Source organism: Pipra filicauda, unplaced genomic scaffold (genome assembly GCF_003945595.2).
Source record: "Pipra filicauda isolate LSUMZ 115617 unplaced genomic scaffold, ASM394559v2 scaffold474_size475410_pilon, whole genome shotgun sequence".
NCBI lineage: Eukaryota > Metazoa > Chordata > Aves > Passeriformes > Pipridae > Pipra > Pipra filicauda.
Window position 1 is genome coordinate 1 of NW_024104614.1, and position 17,772 is coordinate 17,772.

Genomic DNA, 17,772 nt, shown 5'->3' on the forward strand with positions numbered 1-17,772 from the left:
CTCATTTTCTGTCATTGGTCCCCCACTAGGGGGGGAATCCAGAAACTGGATTCTTGCAGAAGTGCTAAATATCAAAGTTAGATACAGTCACAACTGAAGCACATATAAAATTGTATCAGATATACTAAAAGACCAATCTCACAGGAGCTCTACTCCAAAACTACAGGAGACAGGACCTGTGCTATCTGTGGAAACTGGGGAGCAACAAGTCTTGGCAACCTTTCCCACATGGTGTTTGGTTAAAAGATTGTAGTTCATTTGCACAGCAGTTAGAGGCATTAGTCATGAAAGTTACCTGCTGGTGATCTCCAATGAGGATGAGGTGCTGGCAAGCTTTACTCAGAGTAGTAATGGTGTGAGCCTCGAGCACCTCTGCTGCCTCTTCTACAATGACAATTCGTGGCTCTACTTTTTGCAAGATCTGTCGGTATTTGGCAGCACCTAAGCAAAGACAAACAGTAGTAGAATATAATTATATGCAAGAGTTTTCAGGGAGGGGAATAGGCTGCGTCCCGGAAAAGACTGGATTCTTCCCAAGATTCCTCATTTTCAGGACTCAGCTTTTTAAATTCTAAAACAGCACCACACCAGGGATGGCTTTGATACAAAGTGAAGGCAAGTGGGGATCAGTCCTATACCTGCCTTGACCCTTTTTCAGTGCTTTCTTCAGACATAAGATACACTCAATACATTGATCTACACACATAAATAAACCTTAAATTGTCTCTCCAAAGGGACATACTACAATGACCTTAACACTATCATCACCAGAGGGTGCTGTGGGGATAGCAGTGCAGATATTAGCTGTGCCTTACTCAGGGACAAGTGGTGCATTTCTATTAGAATAATGCTGCTTGAGATGAGGGGAGTGCAAGAGTGCACAGAAACTGCTCATGCCACTAACTGACAACTCTCACAACAGCCACATTTGCAAAGGCCTAACGCATCTGACCCAGGCAGTGAAGCAGCACATGATACTAATCTTTTGGCAACATTACTGGAAGCAGTGCAATACTGGTTTGCTTTGCTTCCCAACTGCTGTGCACCTGTAGTTGTCATCCCCACAATTTTGGCGTCCTTGAGAATGCAGAGATCTTCCTGAAGCTTCAGTTCTTTCAGCCTTTCTGCTGCCGCCTGATACTGCAGTTCATAGTGCAGCATCCTCTGTCGAATGTAACGCTGGTAAGTCTGCAGCCAAAGCCTGAGAAGAAAGAGCCATTATCACACAGAGCAAAGAAAACAGGATGGAGATCCAGAACTTCTGAGTGGATTCGGTTCAAAACTTCCCCCATGTCTTTTGGGCAACAGGTTATTACTATCTGTACTTAGTCCTGAACACGCACACACACGCAGAGGGAATGACATCACTGCCCATGCAGTACAGGGAAAGTAAGAACAAGCATGTTCAGACAAGGAGCTGAACAGATATGGACAGAAACATTGTGGCTTGACAGAGAGTTTGCAAACTGGAATGATCCTAGGAAACACTTGCCTGACAGACCCTGCAAAATAGCTTTGTCACCTGTAAAGCCTCCAGCGGGAGTTCAGGTCAAGTTGCCACAGATCCTGAATAGCCTTGGCCTCTGATTCTGACATTGCATTCTGCTTACGTAGCTCAGCCTTCATCTTCTGTTTAATTTTCCTCCTCTGGCCAGCAGTTATCTGCAGAAAAAAATAAGCAGTTACAGCACAAAGATTCTTCTGTATTAGCCTCCCCATGTTATTCTTTACACAGTCAAGCAGAGCCAGACCATGCTAACGCAGGCAGTTACCTCCCACTGCATGGTCTCCTGTAGTGGTTGAGGTGTTCCTTCTTCCTGGTCCTCCAGCTTCATAGCCAACATCACACTGGCTAGTCTGTGAACAGCTCTGTGATCTTCCTCCTCCTTCCTCCTCCAAGGCTTTGCTGCCTTCTCATCCTCAATCATTCTCTCAGCTTCAATCAGATCAGCCATCTCCGGGATCTTCAAAAGCTCCTCCTCTTCTGCTTCACCTTCCCACTCCTCCTCTCTCTCCTGCTGACCATCTGTGAGAATCACCAGTCACATGCAGTAAGCCACAACCACTCTAGCAGAATCACAGTGCAGCAGTCACTATGTGAAAATCAGGGTTAATCTTCTTTCCACTCCCTTACAGTAACAAATTGTTCTGTGCCTGTTAAGTAGCAGTGACTCTTTTCTGGCACACATGCATTGCTTAGGCAAACACACCTGTAGAGAGGATGGGGGTGGGGTGGGTGTCTTTTTGGTGTTTAGTTTGTTTGGGTTTTTACCTGGATTTTCAGCCCATATATTCTCTTCAGCATTCTGGGTAAAGACAGATACACCAAGGCCCAGCCACTCCAGAATCACTGAGTGCTGTGAACCACTGTAGTAAAACTCCTTGTCATCCTAATATAAGGAAAGTCAAGTCAGCCAGGCCTATTGCACTTCAGTCTTAGGATGATGCCAAAGCAGCACCTTGCAGCAGGCAACTAGGACAAGTAGCTCTGAGAGACCCTTCAAAGGCCAAGCAGCCCCAGATCTCCAGAAAAAGCACCCCTTCTCCCCTTCAGTTTAAGAAACTTTCACATGGACACTTGTATTTGTATGCTGATAAAGATCACTTAGGATCTCTGCCGTTTAAAGGAGAAAAATTCAAAGCCCCTGCTTGCCCTGCCTGGTCTAGACTACTGTCATTTGGCACAGCTTGCTATTCGCTCCCTCACTTTCCTAGTGAGCCAAGTGAAGCTAAAAGGATGAGTGCTTGGGGAACCTCAGGCTCATTAGCAGAAAGGACAGTAAGCATACACTAGGACTGCTTGACTCAGAAGAAAGGGACCTCTCTTACCAGACCCTTCATCAGACTGTCCCAGTGCTGGGGCTCAATGTAGCGCACCAGGAAGCGCTCATGCAGAACTCCGTAGGTTGTGCATTCCAGCTGCTTTGCTTGTTCTTGGAGTTCCTCCTCAGCCGCTGCCATCTCATCGGTTATCTGAGCAGAAGAAAGAGAAGGGAGGCAGCGTCAAGTTCAGAAACAGCAGGACAAGGAACTGACAGAAGAACTGAGAGACCGACTTCAGCATAACGCGGGTGAAAGCCCAGGTGTGCAGGAGGTTTAGTTATCTCCTCCAGTGCAACCCAGTCCATCATCTCCAGTGAGCCCTGCACATACATTCGCGTGGGCTCTGTGGAGGTGCCCCGGCAAGTCGTATCTGAAGTCACAGCCCTTCCTCAGCTCCTTCAAGGTGAATCGCTGCAGGACCTCACTGCTACTCCTGCCCCCAACACGCACTATCCTGCTTCTTTGGAATGAGTATATTCCTGTGGATGAAAGAGAAATATTAGTACTTAAAAGGGCAAGCTCTGTTTCCTGCAGCAGGACAAGAGACAGAGAAAACACCTCTTGACTGCAAATGCTACAGTGGATTGGTCCAGTGGTTTTTTACTTTGTATCAATGAGGTCATGAAAAAACTCAATGATCACAAAAAAATGACCAAAGCAAACGGGCAGGTTATCCTCCCATAAGATGCACAGACTAAGAGCTGTAGTATAATTTACAATTATAGGTTCTAATAGCAGGTTGCCCAGAGAAGCTGTGGATGCCCCATCTCTGGAGGTGTTCAAGGCCAGGCTGGTTGGAACTTGGAGCAACCTGATCTAATGGACCTGCCCATGGCAGGAGGATTGGAACCAGATGATCTTTAAGGTCCTTCCAACCCAAACCACTCTATGATTCTACCTGACCTTCCACCCTATTTGCAGGTACTCTTACCTTCTAGGAACTGATCCAGTGCGTGGTTAGTGTAGCAGACTATAAGGATGGGACACGTCTGGAAGGTTCTTTGCCACACAGACTTATTAGTCAAAAGAGCCTGAACAATCTTCAAACCCACGTAAGTCTTCCCTGCAAAACAAGTTCAGAATCAGAAAAGGGTAATCTACCCCTTGAAACAGAGAAATCATCAAAAATAGATACAAGACTCCCTTCTAGGCTGCCAATCTGGTCTGTACCAAGAGGAATGACCCCAGGAGTAACTAGCTTACAAAATGCAAAGAAAGCAGCATGACACTGACTTTCCGGTCTGTAGCTGAGCAAGGCTGTAGCTGCAAGAATGTTGTCTTTTGGATAATACACCAGATCTGGACACAGGGTTTTCTCTGCCACTGCATCCCCCAGCCCGCTCTGAAAACAGCTTCATACATGACATTTGGCTGCACATGAAACATCCACACGCTAGTGGAATGCAAGCACTAGTGCTTGTCGAATTCAGGTACCATTTAAAAGAATTACAGTTAATCTTGTAATACTTTATTCACACATGGGTTCATGGCTGAACACTCCCAATGCTCTAACATGCTGTGAAGACAAATAGAGGGCTGCACAGCAAGAGGTACCATGTTCTCAAAGGGGATTGAAAATGTTTTTCACCCCAGTACACAGGCAGAACCAACAGTGCAATTGGGGTCCACTTACACCCAGATGGGCAATGAGCAAAATCAGATAAAGTATTTGAGGATATTACCTGTCTCCACAGCTCACACTAAGTGGGCCACTCAAATATTGATTAGGCACAGGACTAAAGCTTTGGAGACAGTACAGATGGCTTTCTCTGAAGTTAATCTCCCTAAATGGAGGAATCAAGAATGCCTTAAATTACAGAGACTTTAAGCAAATATTTCTCACCAGTCCCAGGAGGTCCTTGAATAATAGCCAGCTCCTTGGTGAGTGCAAGATTCAATGCCTGCATCTGAGACTCATCTAATCTCAAGGCTTCCATTGAAAGCCACTGCTTGGGATCTAGAATGTGGACACTTTTCAAACTAGGAGGGCACATCTCTTTATCTGATGTCTCCACCAAGGGTGCCAAGTTGTAGACAGTATCCGCTGTCAGGTATGCTGGTTTCTTCACCTGTGCATCACATTCCACAATGTACTTCTGGAATGGGACATCTTCTTCCTGCATTTCCTGCAACCCTTCTAACACATGCCGATAGGCCTCAAAGTAGGCAGTTGTCTCTACCATGAGGAAGGAGTCTGAGGGCTGAATCTCTGCCAGCAGTGCCTGGCTCTGTGCATCAAAACAGAGCTCCACAATCCCATTGGCAAGTTGTTCAGCATCACGGTTAGAAACAGCAGCAAAAAGGAATGTTTTAAAGCGATCTTTGGACATGCAGACCAGGGATCCATATAGCAATCGTTTAGAATTCTGCCACTGTACAAACTTCAATGGTTTTATGTCAAACTGGACCTTGTACACAATACCAGTCGAGGCACAACGTGGGGCGATAATGTGTGTGTCAAAATAGATCCTGATATCATCAAATTTCTTCTTTCTCAAACCTCTGTCCTCAAAGCTCTGCAAAAGCTCCAGGATACCTTCCCTTAAAGGCCTTACAAAGTCTTCTCTCAAAAGCCGAAAATGGGTGTCAAGATAAATGCTGGTGCTCTCGTATCTTCCAGAAACAATATTGGGACGTAGAAAGGGTTTCTCTTTACCGTGTACCTCATTATGCGTTGGATAAATGGCTATGGTACGATAGTTTTCTTCTTGACCATCAATCTGAGGCTGCATAAAGGTACAGTTATCAGCCCTCAGTGTGCCTTCACGTTTCTTCTCCTGCAGATGCTGCATGAGCATCTGGACTTTATTGAGGTTCTTCTCTGTCTCTTCTGTGATGTCCACACCAGAAGCTCTCAGGGCGTTTATGGATGCTGGCAAGACTGTCAAGAGAATGGAGACTTTCTGCACAGAGCTGGCTGGGAAAATACTGATCAGGTCCTGAAGAAGTGAAATGATGTTGCTAATATGCACAGGGTACTCTTGCCGTACAGCAGGAACTACTTCTGTTACCATGTCAGACACATACTGTGGCAGACAGACCCTGAGAAAGTCGGACTCCTTCACCACTCCAAGAAGCTGTTGGATACTCTGTCTATCCATTCGGGAGCTGCATGCTTTCCGAAGCACCTGGCAAATGAGCTGAAGGAAACTGGGTTTCATAGCTGTTTGGGAAAGAAGTTCCTTCAAACCCGAATGGGAAGCAAGCGTGATGACAACTTCTGAGGGGTCTTTCTCAAGGAGACTTTCCAGGAACTTATAGCCAATTCTTCTGGCTTGCCGAGGCTGCCCACTGAGGTGGGCACCACGTGGGGTAGCATTCTGGGAGAGATGAGGATTCTCACGAGGTTGCATCCTCCTTCTGCTACCTTCATTTTCCCATGCATTCCTCAGCCCTCTAGCTCCTTCCTGAGCTTGTCCACCTTGATACCTCTTTCCCCTGCCTTCATTTTCGTGCTCATTCCAAGGTCCCCTGGCCCTCTCATGTGCTTGTCTGTCTTGATACCTCCTTCCCCTGCCATGATTTTCTTGCTCATTCCAGGGTCCTCTGGTCTTCTCATGTGCCTGTCCAAGTTGATATCTCTTTCTCCTTTCCTCATTCTCCTGTTTAGTCCTGAATCCTGTGGCTTCACTGTTGGCCTGTTCACTTTGGATTCTTAGTTTGATTGGATCCTTGTTTGATTGAGGAACCCTTGAAGTCCAACCACCAAATCTCTCCTCTCTTTGCCCACGTAGAGGATTATAATTACTGTCTTGGGAGCTTTCCCCTAACTGAGCTGCCTGGCCTGCTACATTATTTGTTCTGTATCCGCCTCTTATTATAAAGCCAGTGTTCCCATCAAATACACGTCCTTAAAAAAAAGAAAAAAAAAAAGACACTGCTTAATTATCAATCAACCACATTAACCTGCCTCCCAACACAGATGCACGAGCATATTGACCTGAGAGTCAGCATACTTTGAACATTTAACATAAAGTTAAAAAGCTACTATTATATTTGCACACAGACTTTCAAATTGTTGCCTCCTTTGTACCCCTTTTTATGACTGCTAAAGACAATGCCATGCATAGAGTTCACTTGAGCTATGAAGACACTAAGAAAACTGTTTTCAGAGAACTGAAAGCAGAATTAAGAAAGGCCAAAGATGAAGATTCCTGCACAGGACAGCATTTCCTCAGGAGTTAGTCATCACTGAAATAATGACAGAGGCAGCTGACTTGAACTGACGGTATATAGTACATTTAAAACATGGAGCTTCCAGACAAAGTCCAGCTTCTGGGAGCAGTGGGAAGCACAGCCCACAGCTCCTTCACCAGGCTCCCCAAAGAATGCTCAGGGAAGCACCGAACGGGAACAGAAACAATTAGCAAGAAGTTGCTGCAACACATCGCCACATCACTTCCCCAAACGGGCTCCAGGGGCGAATAAGGAAATGCTGAAATTTAGCATTTAGAAGACTTAGAAATTTAGAAGATTTCGCCGAACGCAAGAGGGGAGCAGCGGATCCCCCTGTACCAGCACCACCCCTCCTGCCCTGAGCGACCCTCACCTGTCGCCCCACCTCGGGGCCGCCGAGAGGAAGGCTCCTGCCCAGGACCCTCCATCGCCCGGCCCGGGGACCGCTCGGGGCTCCGCTCCAGCTCTCTGGCCCCAAGGCAGTGGGGCCGGGGCGCTCCTGCCCCCCGCACACGGGCTGTGCTGCGCTGCGCTCCCCGACCAGCCCGGGAGCCGCCCCCAAGCCCAGCGGAGCTTCCCTTCTCAGCTCCCCGCAAAGTTTCACTTTCCAGTTCCCCGCAAGTCCCGCCCCGCTCCCGGCCTCGCCGGGCAGAGCCTCCCCCCCGTACCGCTCGTCACCGGCCCCCGACGCGGCGCCCCTCCCGCGGGAAGGGGAGGGAAAGGGGAAGAGAAGGAGAAGGGAAAGGCAGCCCGGCCCCCACCACTCACGGCCGCGCCCAGCGCCGCCGCTTTCGTTTTTCTTTCCCGGCTCTGCCCTCCTACTCTCTTCCCGGCTCTGCCCTCCCGCCCCTAAGCCCGGCCCCAAGCCCGGCCCAGGCCCTCAAGCCCGGCCCCAAGCCCGGCCCGGCCCCGCGCACGCGTGTCCCGCGGCGCTCCGGGGCACGGCCATGGCCACGCTGGAGAGCCTGGGCCTGGTGGGCACCATCGCCGAGGGGGACGCGGTGCCCGAGGAGCCCGAGTCTGACGACTCCGCGGATGAGGAGGTGAGGCTGGGCGGGCTCGGGGCGCGGGCGGGCGCGGCCCGGCCGGCTCGTGGCTCACGGGTGTTCCCGCAGGAGCTGTGCCGGGTGCCGGGCCCCAGGCGGCGGGGCCACAGGAGCGGGGACTTCAGCGCCGCGTTCGTGTTCGGGGAGGCGGAGGCCGGCGGGGAGGACGCCTGGGCGGCGGCGCTGCGGCAGCTCCGCGGCAAGGTGAGCGCTGGGGGCCGGGATGGAGCTTGGTGCAGTGCCGGGGCACCGGCAGTGCCAGGGGCCACAGCGCCCAGTGCTCTCCCGGGCTCCTCTTACAGCTCTTCTCTGTGATTTTCTGCCTAGAGAGCAGCTACGACGCTGGATGAGAAGATTGAGAAAGTGAGACAGAAAAGGAAGCTCCAGGTCAGGGTCTTTCTCGTTACTGAAAAGACTGGTATGTGTTTGGCCATTCCTTCCCTCCAAGAGCATCCTGAGGCACAGGGCTCCAGGTGCAGCTCATCACCTTGGCTGGGTTTGCAGCCACACGTGATGTGTTGCTGAACTGATAAGGATGCAGAATTATTAATGGTTAAAGTTAGGCAAAACCATGGATCTGTGAATGGGCTTGTAATAACAAGTCACCATCCCTGGAAGTGTTTAAGAAAAGACTGGACGTGGCATTGAATGCCATGGTCTAGTTGCCATGTTGGTGTTCAGTCATAGGTTGGACTCGATGATCTCAGAGGTCATTTCCAGCCTAAATTATTCCCTGATTCTGTAGCAAGGAATACAAGCTCACAAAGAATTGAAGTTCCTTTTTTACCCTTTATTTTGAAAGCTTTTCTATTTTTAAATCTTTTTTTAGGAAAGGGAAGCTAAACAAACAAAAGCGAGAGATGAAGATGCGGAGGCTGAGGATAATCAAACCACAAAGAGGGAATGTGAGGACTTCAGTAGGGATGACGAAGATGTGGAGTCTGAGTATTCACTGGATGATGAAAGTATCTTCACAAAAGCAGGTATTAGCAGTACACAGAGCGATGGTCAGGAGCAAGAGTCTGACAGACTGTGGGCTCACTGGAGAAAACTCTGTAGTGAAGCCTTGCTGGGAGTGGGCAAGAACCTTTTATATTTTGTTGTCTTCCTTCTGCAACATTCCTTCTGATTTTAATCAAGCCTAATTTGAATGGTAGCCATAGTACTTTAATTGAACTCGTCCCTTAGGAAGGATAACTTACTTGGCATTTTTACTCCATTGCATGCCTCTACTTGTTTCTGAGGCTTCTCCCTCAATAGCTCAGAGCAAAAAGTATGAGGTGAAGATAGTCACAATATCTTGTTACGTGTTTAGGTGTACTTGTTAGTATCTGTCACATTTCTCTTCCTCTGCAGATAAGGTCAAAGTGAAGGAACGGAGGAAATCAAAAAAGGGACAAGTGGTAAGTGTTGGACAGTAGTAAAATTCCTCCAGCGTTTCTTGTGGAGGAATTTGCTCTGGTTAACAAACTGTAGCTAAAAAATCAGCCCAGAGCCCTTTGATAACATGTTATGTTGCTGCCTGTGTTGTTTCAGTTTTGTTGTTGTTCCTGTTTCTAGGAAGCAGAGAGCTTTTTTGAAGATGCATCTCAATATGATGATAACTTGTCATTCCAGGACATGAATCTTTCACGACCTTTGCTAAAGGTATTTACCTAATTTATTTGTTATATACATTACTCTGAAGAAAGTTGTACAGCCTTTCCTCCACCAATTAGAACTTTCAAATTCCTCTTCTCCTTGCAACCACTTTGAAAAGGAAATTATGTGGGAGCTAGTGTGATAGTCTTTTAGGAGCTGTTGTTACAAATCAATGGAAACTGTTATTTGATTTGCAATGTGTCAACACTACCTTGAGCTAGACTTATCACAGAATGGTTGAGGTTGGAAGGGGCCTCTGAGGTCATCTTGTCCAAGCCCCTGCTCAAGCAGGGCCACCCAGAGCTGCTGCCCAGGAACGTGTCCAGATGGCTTTGAATTTCTCCAAGGATGGAGACTCCACAACCTCTCTGGGCACCCTGTGCCAGGGCTCGGTCACCCTCATGGGGAAAAGTAATTCTTGGTGTTCAGAGGGAACCTCCTGTGTTTGAGTTTGTGCCCATTGCCTCTGGTCCTGTCCCTGGGCACCACTGAAAAGAGCCTGGTTTCATCTTCTTTCCACCCTCCTGGCAGGTATTTATATACATTGACAAGTCTTCTCTTCTTCAGGCTGAACAGTCCCAGCTCTGTCAGCCTTTCCCTGTGTGTGAGGTGCTCCCAGGCCCTTCATAATCTTTGTGGCCCTTTGCTGGTCCCTCTCTCCAGCATGTCTGTGTCTCTTATACTCAGGAGCCCAGGGTTGGACGCAGTCATCCAGGTGTGGCCATACAAGAGACAGAGTTTAATTGCTGTATCTCCTTTGTAGGCAATCACAGCTCTCGGTTTCAAGCAACCAACTCCAATTCAGAAGGCTTGTATCCCAGTGGGTCTTCTGGGAAAGGATATTTGTGCCTGTGCTGCCACTGGGACAGGTAGGGGCTTGAGCAGGGCACCAGAACCATGGAGAATCAGCTATTCACAATAATTGCTAATTCTTTTTAATTTTTTTCTTTAGGTAAAACAGCTGCCTTCATCTTGCCTGTCCTTGAGCGCCTGATTTACAAACCTCGTCAGGCTCCAATAACACGTGTTTTGGTTCTTGTGCCAACACGAGAACTGGGTATTCAGGTGCACTCTGTCACAAAACAGCTGGCACAGTTCAGCAGTGTCACAACTTGCCTTGCAGTAGGTGAGTATTAAGTTGTTTATGTGAACTGTACAGCTCACTGTAAACCACTATAGGGAACTGGGAATTCCGTGTTGTGAAACTGGAGGCTGTACAGTTATTATGCTTCTAATAGATATGTTGTGGTTTAACATCTTACTTTCCAATATTGTGCTGTACTTGTTTGTTGGTGTCTGAGAAAGAAGATGTGGGGTCACTTCTATGTGTGAATGTGGTTTAATCTGAGTTTTTTCCCATTCCTCAGGCTGTTTGCATCCCTGTACTCTGCTGCAGCTGCTCGGGGGGTCAGCAGTCCGTGTTCTCTCTCTTTCAGGTGGCCTGGATGTGAAGACTCAGGAAGCAGCTCTGCGCTCTGGGCCAGACATTCTTATTGCCACTCCTGGGCGACTGATTGATCATCTCCACAACTGCCCTTCTTTCCACCTCAGCAGTGTTGAGGTGCTGATTTTGGATGAAGCAGACAGGTAGGGTCAGCAGGACAGCAGGGAAAAACATGGTAGTTTTCTCCTTCCCTTTTCCCAGGCTGTAGGGCTGTCTTTGTTGCCCTGCCTTAAGTAATGTTTCTTACCTATGACCAGTGAAGCTGCCTTAACCTTGCTGTTTTTCTCCTATGTAGGATGCTGGATGAGTACTTTGAGGAACAGATGAAGGAAATAATCAGGTTGTGCTCACACCACCGTCAGACAATGCTTTTCTCTGCCACAATGACAGAGGAGGTAAGACAAGCTGCAGAGAAGCGTACCGAGGCAGGAATTTGAATGGGAGTTTGCCTGGTCTCTTACCAGAAATCATGTGGACTTTTTTGTCCTTAACCTGTTTTTGTAGGTGAAAGATTTGGCTTCTGTTTCCCTGAAAAATCCCGTCCGAATTTTTGTGAACAGCAACACGGATGTTGCGCCTTTCCTGCGGCAGGAATTCATCCGGATCAGACCCAACCGAGAGGGGGACCGTGAGGCCATTGTAACAGGTTAGTGATGGGCAAAGACAGGCTGGAATCACTGAGTGACTACGAAGCGGGATTCTGAGGGGACTTTCTTTTAGCTCTCCTGACACGAACATTCCGAGATCACGTGATGCTGTTCACCCAGACCAAGAAGCAGGCTCACCGTATGCACATCCTGCTGGGACTGATGGGGCTGCGGGTCGGGGAGCTGCACGGGAACCTCTCTCAGGCACAGCGGCTGGAATCACTCAGGTATTAGCAGGCTTAGTTGGCAATCCTAGGCTAAAAAGAAGATCAAAGTTGGAAGTTTTGAGGCAGAAGCAGATTGCTACTTGCATTGCTAATGCATTTGCTTTCTCTGCTCAGGCGCTTTAAGGATGAGCAGATTGATATCCTGGTAGCTACAGACGTGGCTGCACGTGGACTTGATATTGAAGGTGTTAAAACAGTGAGTATTTGCAGTGCTGAGGTTTTTAATGATGCCTTTAACGTTGTTTCCCTGCTAACACCGTTTCTCTTACAGGTTATCAATTTTACCATGCCCAACACCACCAAACACTATGTCCATCGTGTGGGTCGGACAGCCAGAGCAGGCAAGGCTGGGCGTTCAGTCTCACTTGTGGGTGAGGAGGAGCGCAAGATGCTGAAGGATATTGTCAAGGCTGCTAAAACAGCAGTGAAGGCCAGAATTCTCCCCCAAGGTACACGCCTCACTGAGGTAAAAAGCAGGAGAGCAGTGCCCAGGGAATATCATGGTACAGGGGGACACTGAAAGAGGTGCTGAAAAACAAGAGGGACTTGACATGAGCTGCCTCTGATGTTCACACGGTATTGCTTTCAGATGTCATATTAAAATTTCGAGAGAAGATTGAGAATCTAGAGAAAGATATCTATGCAGTTCTGTGCTTGGAGCGTGAGGAACGTGAGATGCAGCAGTCAGAGGCCCAGGTAAGCTTGTTTTTTTAGGAAATTTTTTTTTAGGATCTAGTGTAGATATAGTCCATAATGAGGTTACCCTAAATGTACTTAACCTGCTTACTGTAGAAGGGAAAGAGACAAGTATTTTTTATCCACCGTGAGCTCACCTCTTTCCTAAATTATCTCAGATCAATAAGGCAAAGAAGCAGCTGGAGACAGGAAAAAAAGAGACTGGAGGTGAGAGTTTGGAGCGGAGCTGGTTCCAGACCCGTGAAGAGAGGAAGAAGGAGAAATGTGAGTCATGACACTGCTGCCATGTTAAATTCTGTAGCTGCAACTGGCCTCTGCTCTCTGCTTTAGGAGGTTCTTTATTCTGTTTCTCTTTCCAGTGGCTAAAGCCCTGCAGGAATTTGACCTAGCATTGCGGGGGAAAAAGAAAAGGAAGAAATTTATGCAGGACACACAGAAAAAAGCCCAAATGACTGTGAGTACATTTATGGACAAGTGGGACCCTGGGTGGACTGTCAGAGTTTTCCCTTAGCAAAACCTCACATCACTGCAAAGTTGCATTTTAACATCTTTCAGCCAGAGGAAAGGTCACAGTTTGAAATCTTGAAATCTCAAATGTATGCTGAGCGTCTGGCCAAGAGGAATCGCCGAGCAAAGAGAGCCAGAGCCTTGCCAGAAGAGGAACCAGCAGCAGTACTAGCAGGTAGAGACTTGTTTTACAGCTGACTTACCTTATGTCACTTACTTTGCTAGAAATAGGTAAATTAAACTAGTTTGTGTAGAGGGAGGCATTGCTCTTTGAAGGAATGGCCACCAGTGCTGGCCAGGGTGCATGTTTGCAGAGAGCAGTGATCGCTCTTCCTGATGGTTAGGCTACTTGTTGTGGTCAAGAGGACTGGGATGATGCTGTGGCCTTCCATTTACAACCATTGTTCTGAATATTGTCTCTTAGGCCCTAAGAAGAAGAAAAAAGTGTCTGTGTTTGATGAAGAGCTGACCAACACCAGCAGGAAGGCTCTGAAGCAGTACCGTGCCGGGTAAGGTCTTAGCAGTATTACCTTAGTCCAGACTTCAGTAGATGAGATTTTTGCATCTCTGGACTTCCTCAGGGATACTTTGACTGATACTGGGAGAAAAGGTGGGCAGGGTTCTTTTGAGAAGTACTGTGCTTGATATAGTTCTTGCTGTCTTACCTCTCCTCCTTCCCCTCTCTCTCAAAAGCCCTTCGTTTGAGGATCGAAAACGTCTGGGTATTGCCCAGCGCAGGAAAGGAGGAAACTTCAAATCCAAGTCCAGGTATAGCTCCCTTTACTTTCTTACTCAAGTTTGGTTTGTTTTTTTTCCCCTGCTTTCTTTTTTCTTCTTCTTGTGATTGCTTGAAGGCCCTTGCTAAAAGGTTTGTTGGTTCTACAGTACTTACCTTCCTACTGCAGGTCTGGGGGCAATCAAGGACACTGCCTTTAATAGCACATTCCTAAGCTTCTACTTGGGAAAATACCTGGAAAATACTCAGTGTTGCTCCTCATCTGTCACTGAGAGTTGGGCTGGAGTGGAATGTCATTTCAATTATCTTCTCTTTCAGGTACAAGAGGAAGTAAGAAGTGTTGGCAGTTACCAGACAGGTAATTTCAGACATGCTCTGTACAGAGCCTGGATTTCTTTGTACTGCAAGGAGACAACTTCAGTAAAGTTGAACGTTTTCTTCAAGGTCTGGAATAGCTTTGGGATATTTGCCAATACTTGGTTGAAGACCCTGTGTTAAAACATCTGTAGCAGCCCATGCAATAAAGAATTATATCTTTTTGGAGGTTTACTCTGTTTTATAGCACAGCTGGAACACCTGAGAGCTGGGATCTGTTACATCTTTCTATCAGACTTTTAGTTCATGTAAGTTAAGTTGTCTTTAGGGCAAAAACTGAACAGTTCATATACTTCTGTGATCTCAATTAATTAATAGAGCTGAAAAGGATTTCTGTTGTTGAGAGCCTATTCTTGTAATAGGAAAAAAAAGTTTTTCAGACTGTTACAAAGATGGCTTTGGAGGTGACAGTCACAGGAATTACAACAAATCTCCAACAGGCTGCTATCTGAAGGAATTATTATGTCCAAGGTGGGCAGAGTGGGCAGCTTCCTCCTAACTCCCAATGAAAGCAGCTGTAAGCTGAGGCAAAATGGAAGACTATAACCAGAATGGGGGCTGCTGTATTTTATTGTATATAATGATAGGTTTGCTCATCCTGGTTTTTGGTGTTGTCTTTTTACTAGAAGGAACGCAGATCCTCCTATAAAGACCAAACAGGTTTACTGCAGCCTTGATGCAAAACATCATAAATCACTATTCTTAACCCAGGTTTGTTGTGAATAAAGCAGGGACCATTCTGATCAATAGGCCATACTTAGTTTCATTTAAATGTTAAATCTTTCTAGGAATTTTTACCATCTCCACTGTCCCAACCTTTTTTTTTTTCCCCATCAGCCTTGGTAAATGTCAATGTTATGGTTTAATTCCCCTAAGGAACACAGACCAACTGTTTGTTTCTGAGCTGTCTATACAAATTGAGCTTTTTGCCTCAAACCTGCTCTTCTGGGATGACCATAGTGCACCAATAAAAAATAACAGCTACACTCCTGAAATAAACAGACCAGTACAACAGTGACTCCCAAGTATTGGGTTTTCCAACTTTATTAAAAAGGGCAACGTTGACAAGCAGTAAATATAAAATATACATTACAAAGGTTTGAGAGGTGGTACTGCTCGATGTATCCCCTTACTTAGGTCTTCTCACAGTTCAAAGGTACATCATTGATTAATCTCACGGTCTTGGTGGACGCATGCCAGGTGGAGGGGGTCCTGGGAATAAAGGAAAGAGTTGAAGAGGAAAGAAGCAGCAAGGCTAAACCAAAAAGACATTTTCCCTGTGCCCAGTGTAGCCTTAGGACCCCTTTTTTTTGGCACCAAAGCCCTTACTGTCAACTAGCAGAGCTAGGGAGACATTGGAATGCATCACCCTTCAAACATCTTACAGCTTCTTATAGTTTCTAGCCAGGATAACCTGCACTCACCTCTCATTCCTGGGGGTGGTGGTCTCATTCCTGGTGGGGGCATTCCCATAGGAGCACCTCGGCCAGGTGGCATTCCCATTGGTGGGCCCATGGGTGGTCTCATGCCCGGAGGAGGTCCCATCATTCCTGAAGCCCGAGAAAAACCAAAGCATGTAAATCCAGCTGAATATTCAAGGCACTAGCTGGACATCAGGATATCCTCCATAATACCAGTTCTTCATCAGACTGGGTTAACTACCTCTTTATCACCAATTCTGCCACAGAACATGAGCTCCTTGCTACCCCACTGTACAGAGTGACTCCTACCTGGAGGAGGGGCTCCTCTGCTCATGGGTGGGGGAGGACCCCCACGCCCTGGGGTGTACTGAGTTGGGGCTCCTGCAATGCTGGCAGTGGCTGCTGCAGCAGCAGCTGCGACTGTTCCACGGCCCTGGGGTGTCATCACCTGCAGACAAAATAAACAGGCTCACAGAAAAACAGCAAAACATCTGCTTTGTATTAATAACTAAAGTATAAGCAACACTGAAACTCCCCTTCAGAAAAATCACACCGGCCTCCTCTAACGTATTAAATGACACTACAAACTTATAATACAATTCAAAGGATACCACTTGAGTTATGTGCAAAAAGCTGCATTTTTCAACCCTCTTCTTCATCATATAAGAGAGTTCCTAGGGCAATCTAGCACCAAAAAGCCTCGCTAGGCTCAAACTTCATGGTAACGGATTTCTTACATCACACTGGTACCAAAAAATAAAAGCCATATGGGTCACAGCATCTCACCTGTTGGGATGGTCCTCCCACTCCTCTGACAGGGCCAGCTAATCCTGCTGGAGCCTGTGGCATGGGAGCACCAGCTGGTACTCCCCTCCCTGCTGCTCTCCCAACTCCAGGTCCTCCGGCAGCGCCAGCAAGAGGAACCCGTGCAATTCCAGTCTGAAAAGAGAGCCCCCCAAAAGAAAGATTTATCAAAATTAAAGTCCTCAGGTCCTAGGGATGCCCACAGCCCTCCTCTGTCCAATTAAACATCCAAGCCCACAAAGGAACAAGAGCTTCCTGCAGTGAAATTTGTCGGACCTAGTCACAACAGCATCTGGAAGGCTAGAACAGCACAACAGTAGCATTCCCCTGCAAGGAAGCAAATATATCGGATATCCCTTCTCTTTCTGCTTAGTTCTGTGCTCATTCTTACATCTTTTGGAGGTGGTCCTTCAACTGTCATGGATACCAGGTTTTCCCCTCGCAGCAACACAAGACCAAGGACTCGTTTCTCTTCCCGCTCTGGTTGTTTTGAATTTTTAGGTCTGGTGAGAAGAAAACATTGCAAAACAGAAGAAGAAAAAAAAAATGAATGAACGATGCTCCTTGAATTTACAACAGGATATATATGACTAGGCTGCTTCTCCAGAGAGGAGAGCCCACCACAAAAATCACGTTTTTATATGCCTCAAACTAAGTATATAGAGAAGTCTAAACCGTTACAACTGCCATCACAGAGCGGTATATTTTGGTTATCTGGAGAGAACTGAAGCAATGTGCGATGATAGTTTGGGGATTTGCCCAGTAAGACTAAACGCATGAGTGTTCCAGCAGACGATGCCCCGGCTCTCGCCCCGAGGCCCCTCCGCAGGACCGGGGGCCCCGCCCGCCGGCCCCGCCGCTCACTTGATCTTGCGGAACTCGTCGCAGTCGCAGAGGATGAGGTTCATGTGCTTGTCGAAGGCCTTGAACGTGCCGATGAAGACGCGCCCGTCCTGCAGGATGCACCGCATGCGGTAGTCGATGTGCTGCAGCATCTTGCTGCTCTTGCCCACCGTCTGCAAAGAGACCGCCGGGTTAACCCGCGGGCCGAGCGGGGCTCGCCCCATCCCCATCGCCCTCCCCGCGGGGGCTCACCATGGCTGCGGCTCTCGGTGCTCCCTCCCGCCGCCGCCAACACCGCTCCCGCCGCGCCCCCTGGCCCCGCACACACGGCGCAAGCTCCGACGCGCGGACACCGCGACTTCCGCCCGCCCTGCGCGGGCACCGCC

The 17,772-nt window shown here is 47.7% G+C and overlaps 3 protein-coding genes across 5 annotated transcripts; 1 reads left to right on the forward strand and 2 right to left on the reverse strand.

The window, feature by feature from the left end:
• Positions 1-295: 295 nt before the first annotated feature.
• ZNFX1 (zinc finger NFX1-type containing 1) lies at positions 296-8,198 on the reverse strand (the record flags this gene model as incomplete). Its single annotated transcript, XM_039386225.1, has 10 exons — positions 7,373-8,198; positions 4,667-6,673; positions 3,755-3,886; positions 3,154-3,302; positions 2,830-2,973; positions 2,273-2,390; positions 1,773-2,026; positions 1,523-1,662; positions 1,047-1,201; positions 296-441 (listed from the first exon to the last, which is right to left on the reverse strand). Coding segments are annotated over exons 1-10 (3,300 nt in total), but the record flags the coding sequence as incomplete, so codon positions are not given.
• Positions 7,580-15,336, forward strand: DDX27 (DEAD-box helicase 27). 3 transcript variants are annotated; one of them, XM_027745925.2, is made up of 21 exons: positions 7,580-8,042; positions 8,115-8,249; positions 8,373-8,432; positions 8,875-9,028; positions 9,402-9,448; positions 9,606-9,692; positions 10,450-10,555; positions 10,639-10,812; positions 11,123-11,273; positions 11,426-11,525; positions 11,635-11,776; positions 11,851-12,004; positions 12,119-12,453; positions 12,594-12,700; positions 12,859-12,964; positions 13,060-13,154; positions 13,256-13,382; positions 13,632-13,716; positions 13,901-13,975; positions 14,262-14,301; positions 14,388-15,336. In XM_027745925.2, exons 1-20 carry the CDS (start codon positions 7,947-7,949, stop codon positions 14,275-14,277), a joined length of 2,352 nt encoding a protein of 783 aa, XP_027601726.1. In that variant the 5' UTR covers positions 7,580-7,946; the 3' UTR covers positions 14,278-14,301; positions 14,388-15,336. The 3 variants fall into 3 exon arrangements, with proteins under 3 accessions (XP_027601726.1, XP_027601725.1, XP_027601727.1); XM_027745926.2 differs by having other exon boundaries at positions 7,586-8,042; positions 12,119-12,200; positions 12,276-12,453; positions 14,262-15,336; XM_027745924.2 differs by having other exon boundaries at positions 7,581-8,042; positions 14,262-15,336.
• SNRPB (small nuclear ribonucleoprotein polypeptides B and B1) lies at positions 15,334-17,747 on the reverse strand. The gene is made up of 7 exons (XM_027745927.2): positions 17,639-17,747; positions 17,408-17,559; positions 16,935-17,046; positions 16,526-16,678; positions 16,049-16,187; positions 15,743-15,868; positions 15,334-15,530 (listed from the first exon to the last, which is right to left on the reverse strand). Exons 1-7 carry the CDS (start codon positions 17,639-17,641, stop codon positions 15,493-15,495), a joined length of 723 nt encoding a protein of 240 aa, XP_027601728.1. The 5' UTR covers positions 17,642-17,747; the 3' UTR covers positions 15,334-15,492.
• Between the last annotated feature and the right edge of the window lie 25 nt (positions 17,748-17,772).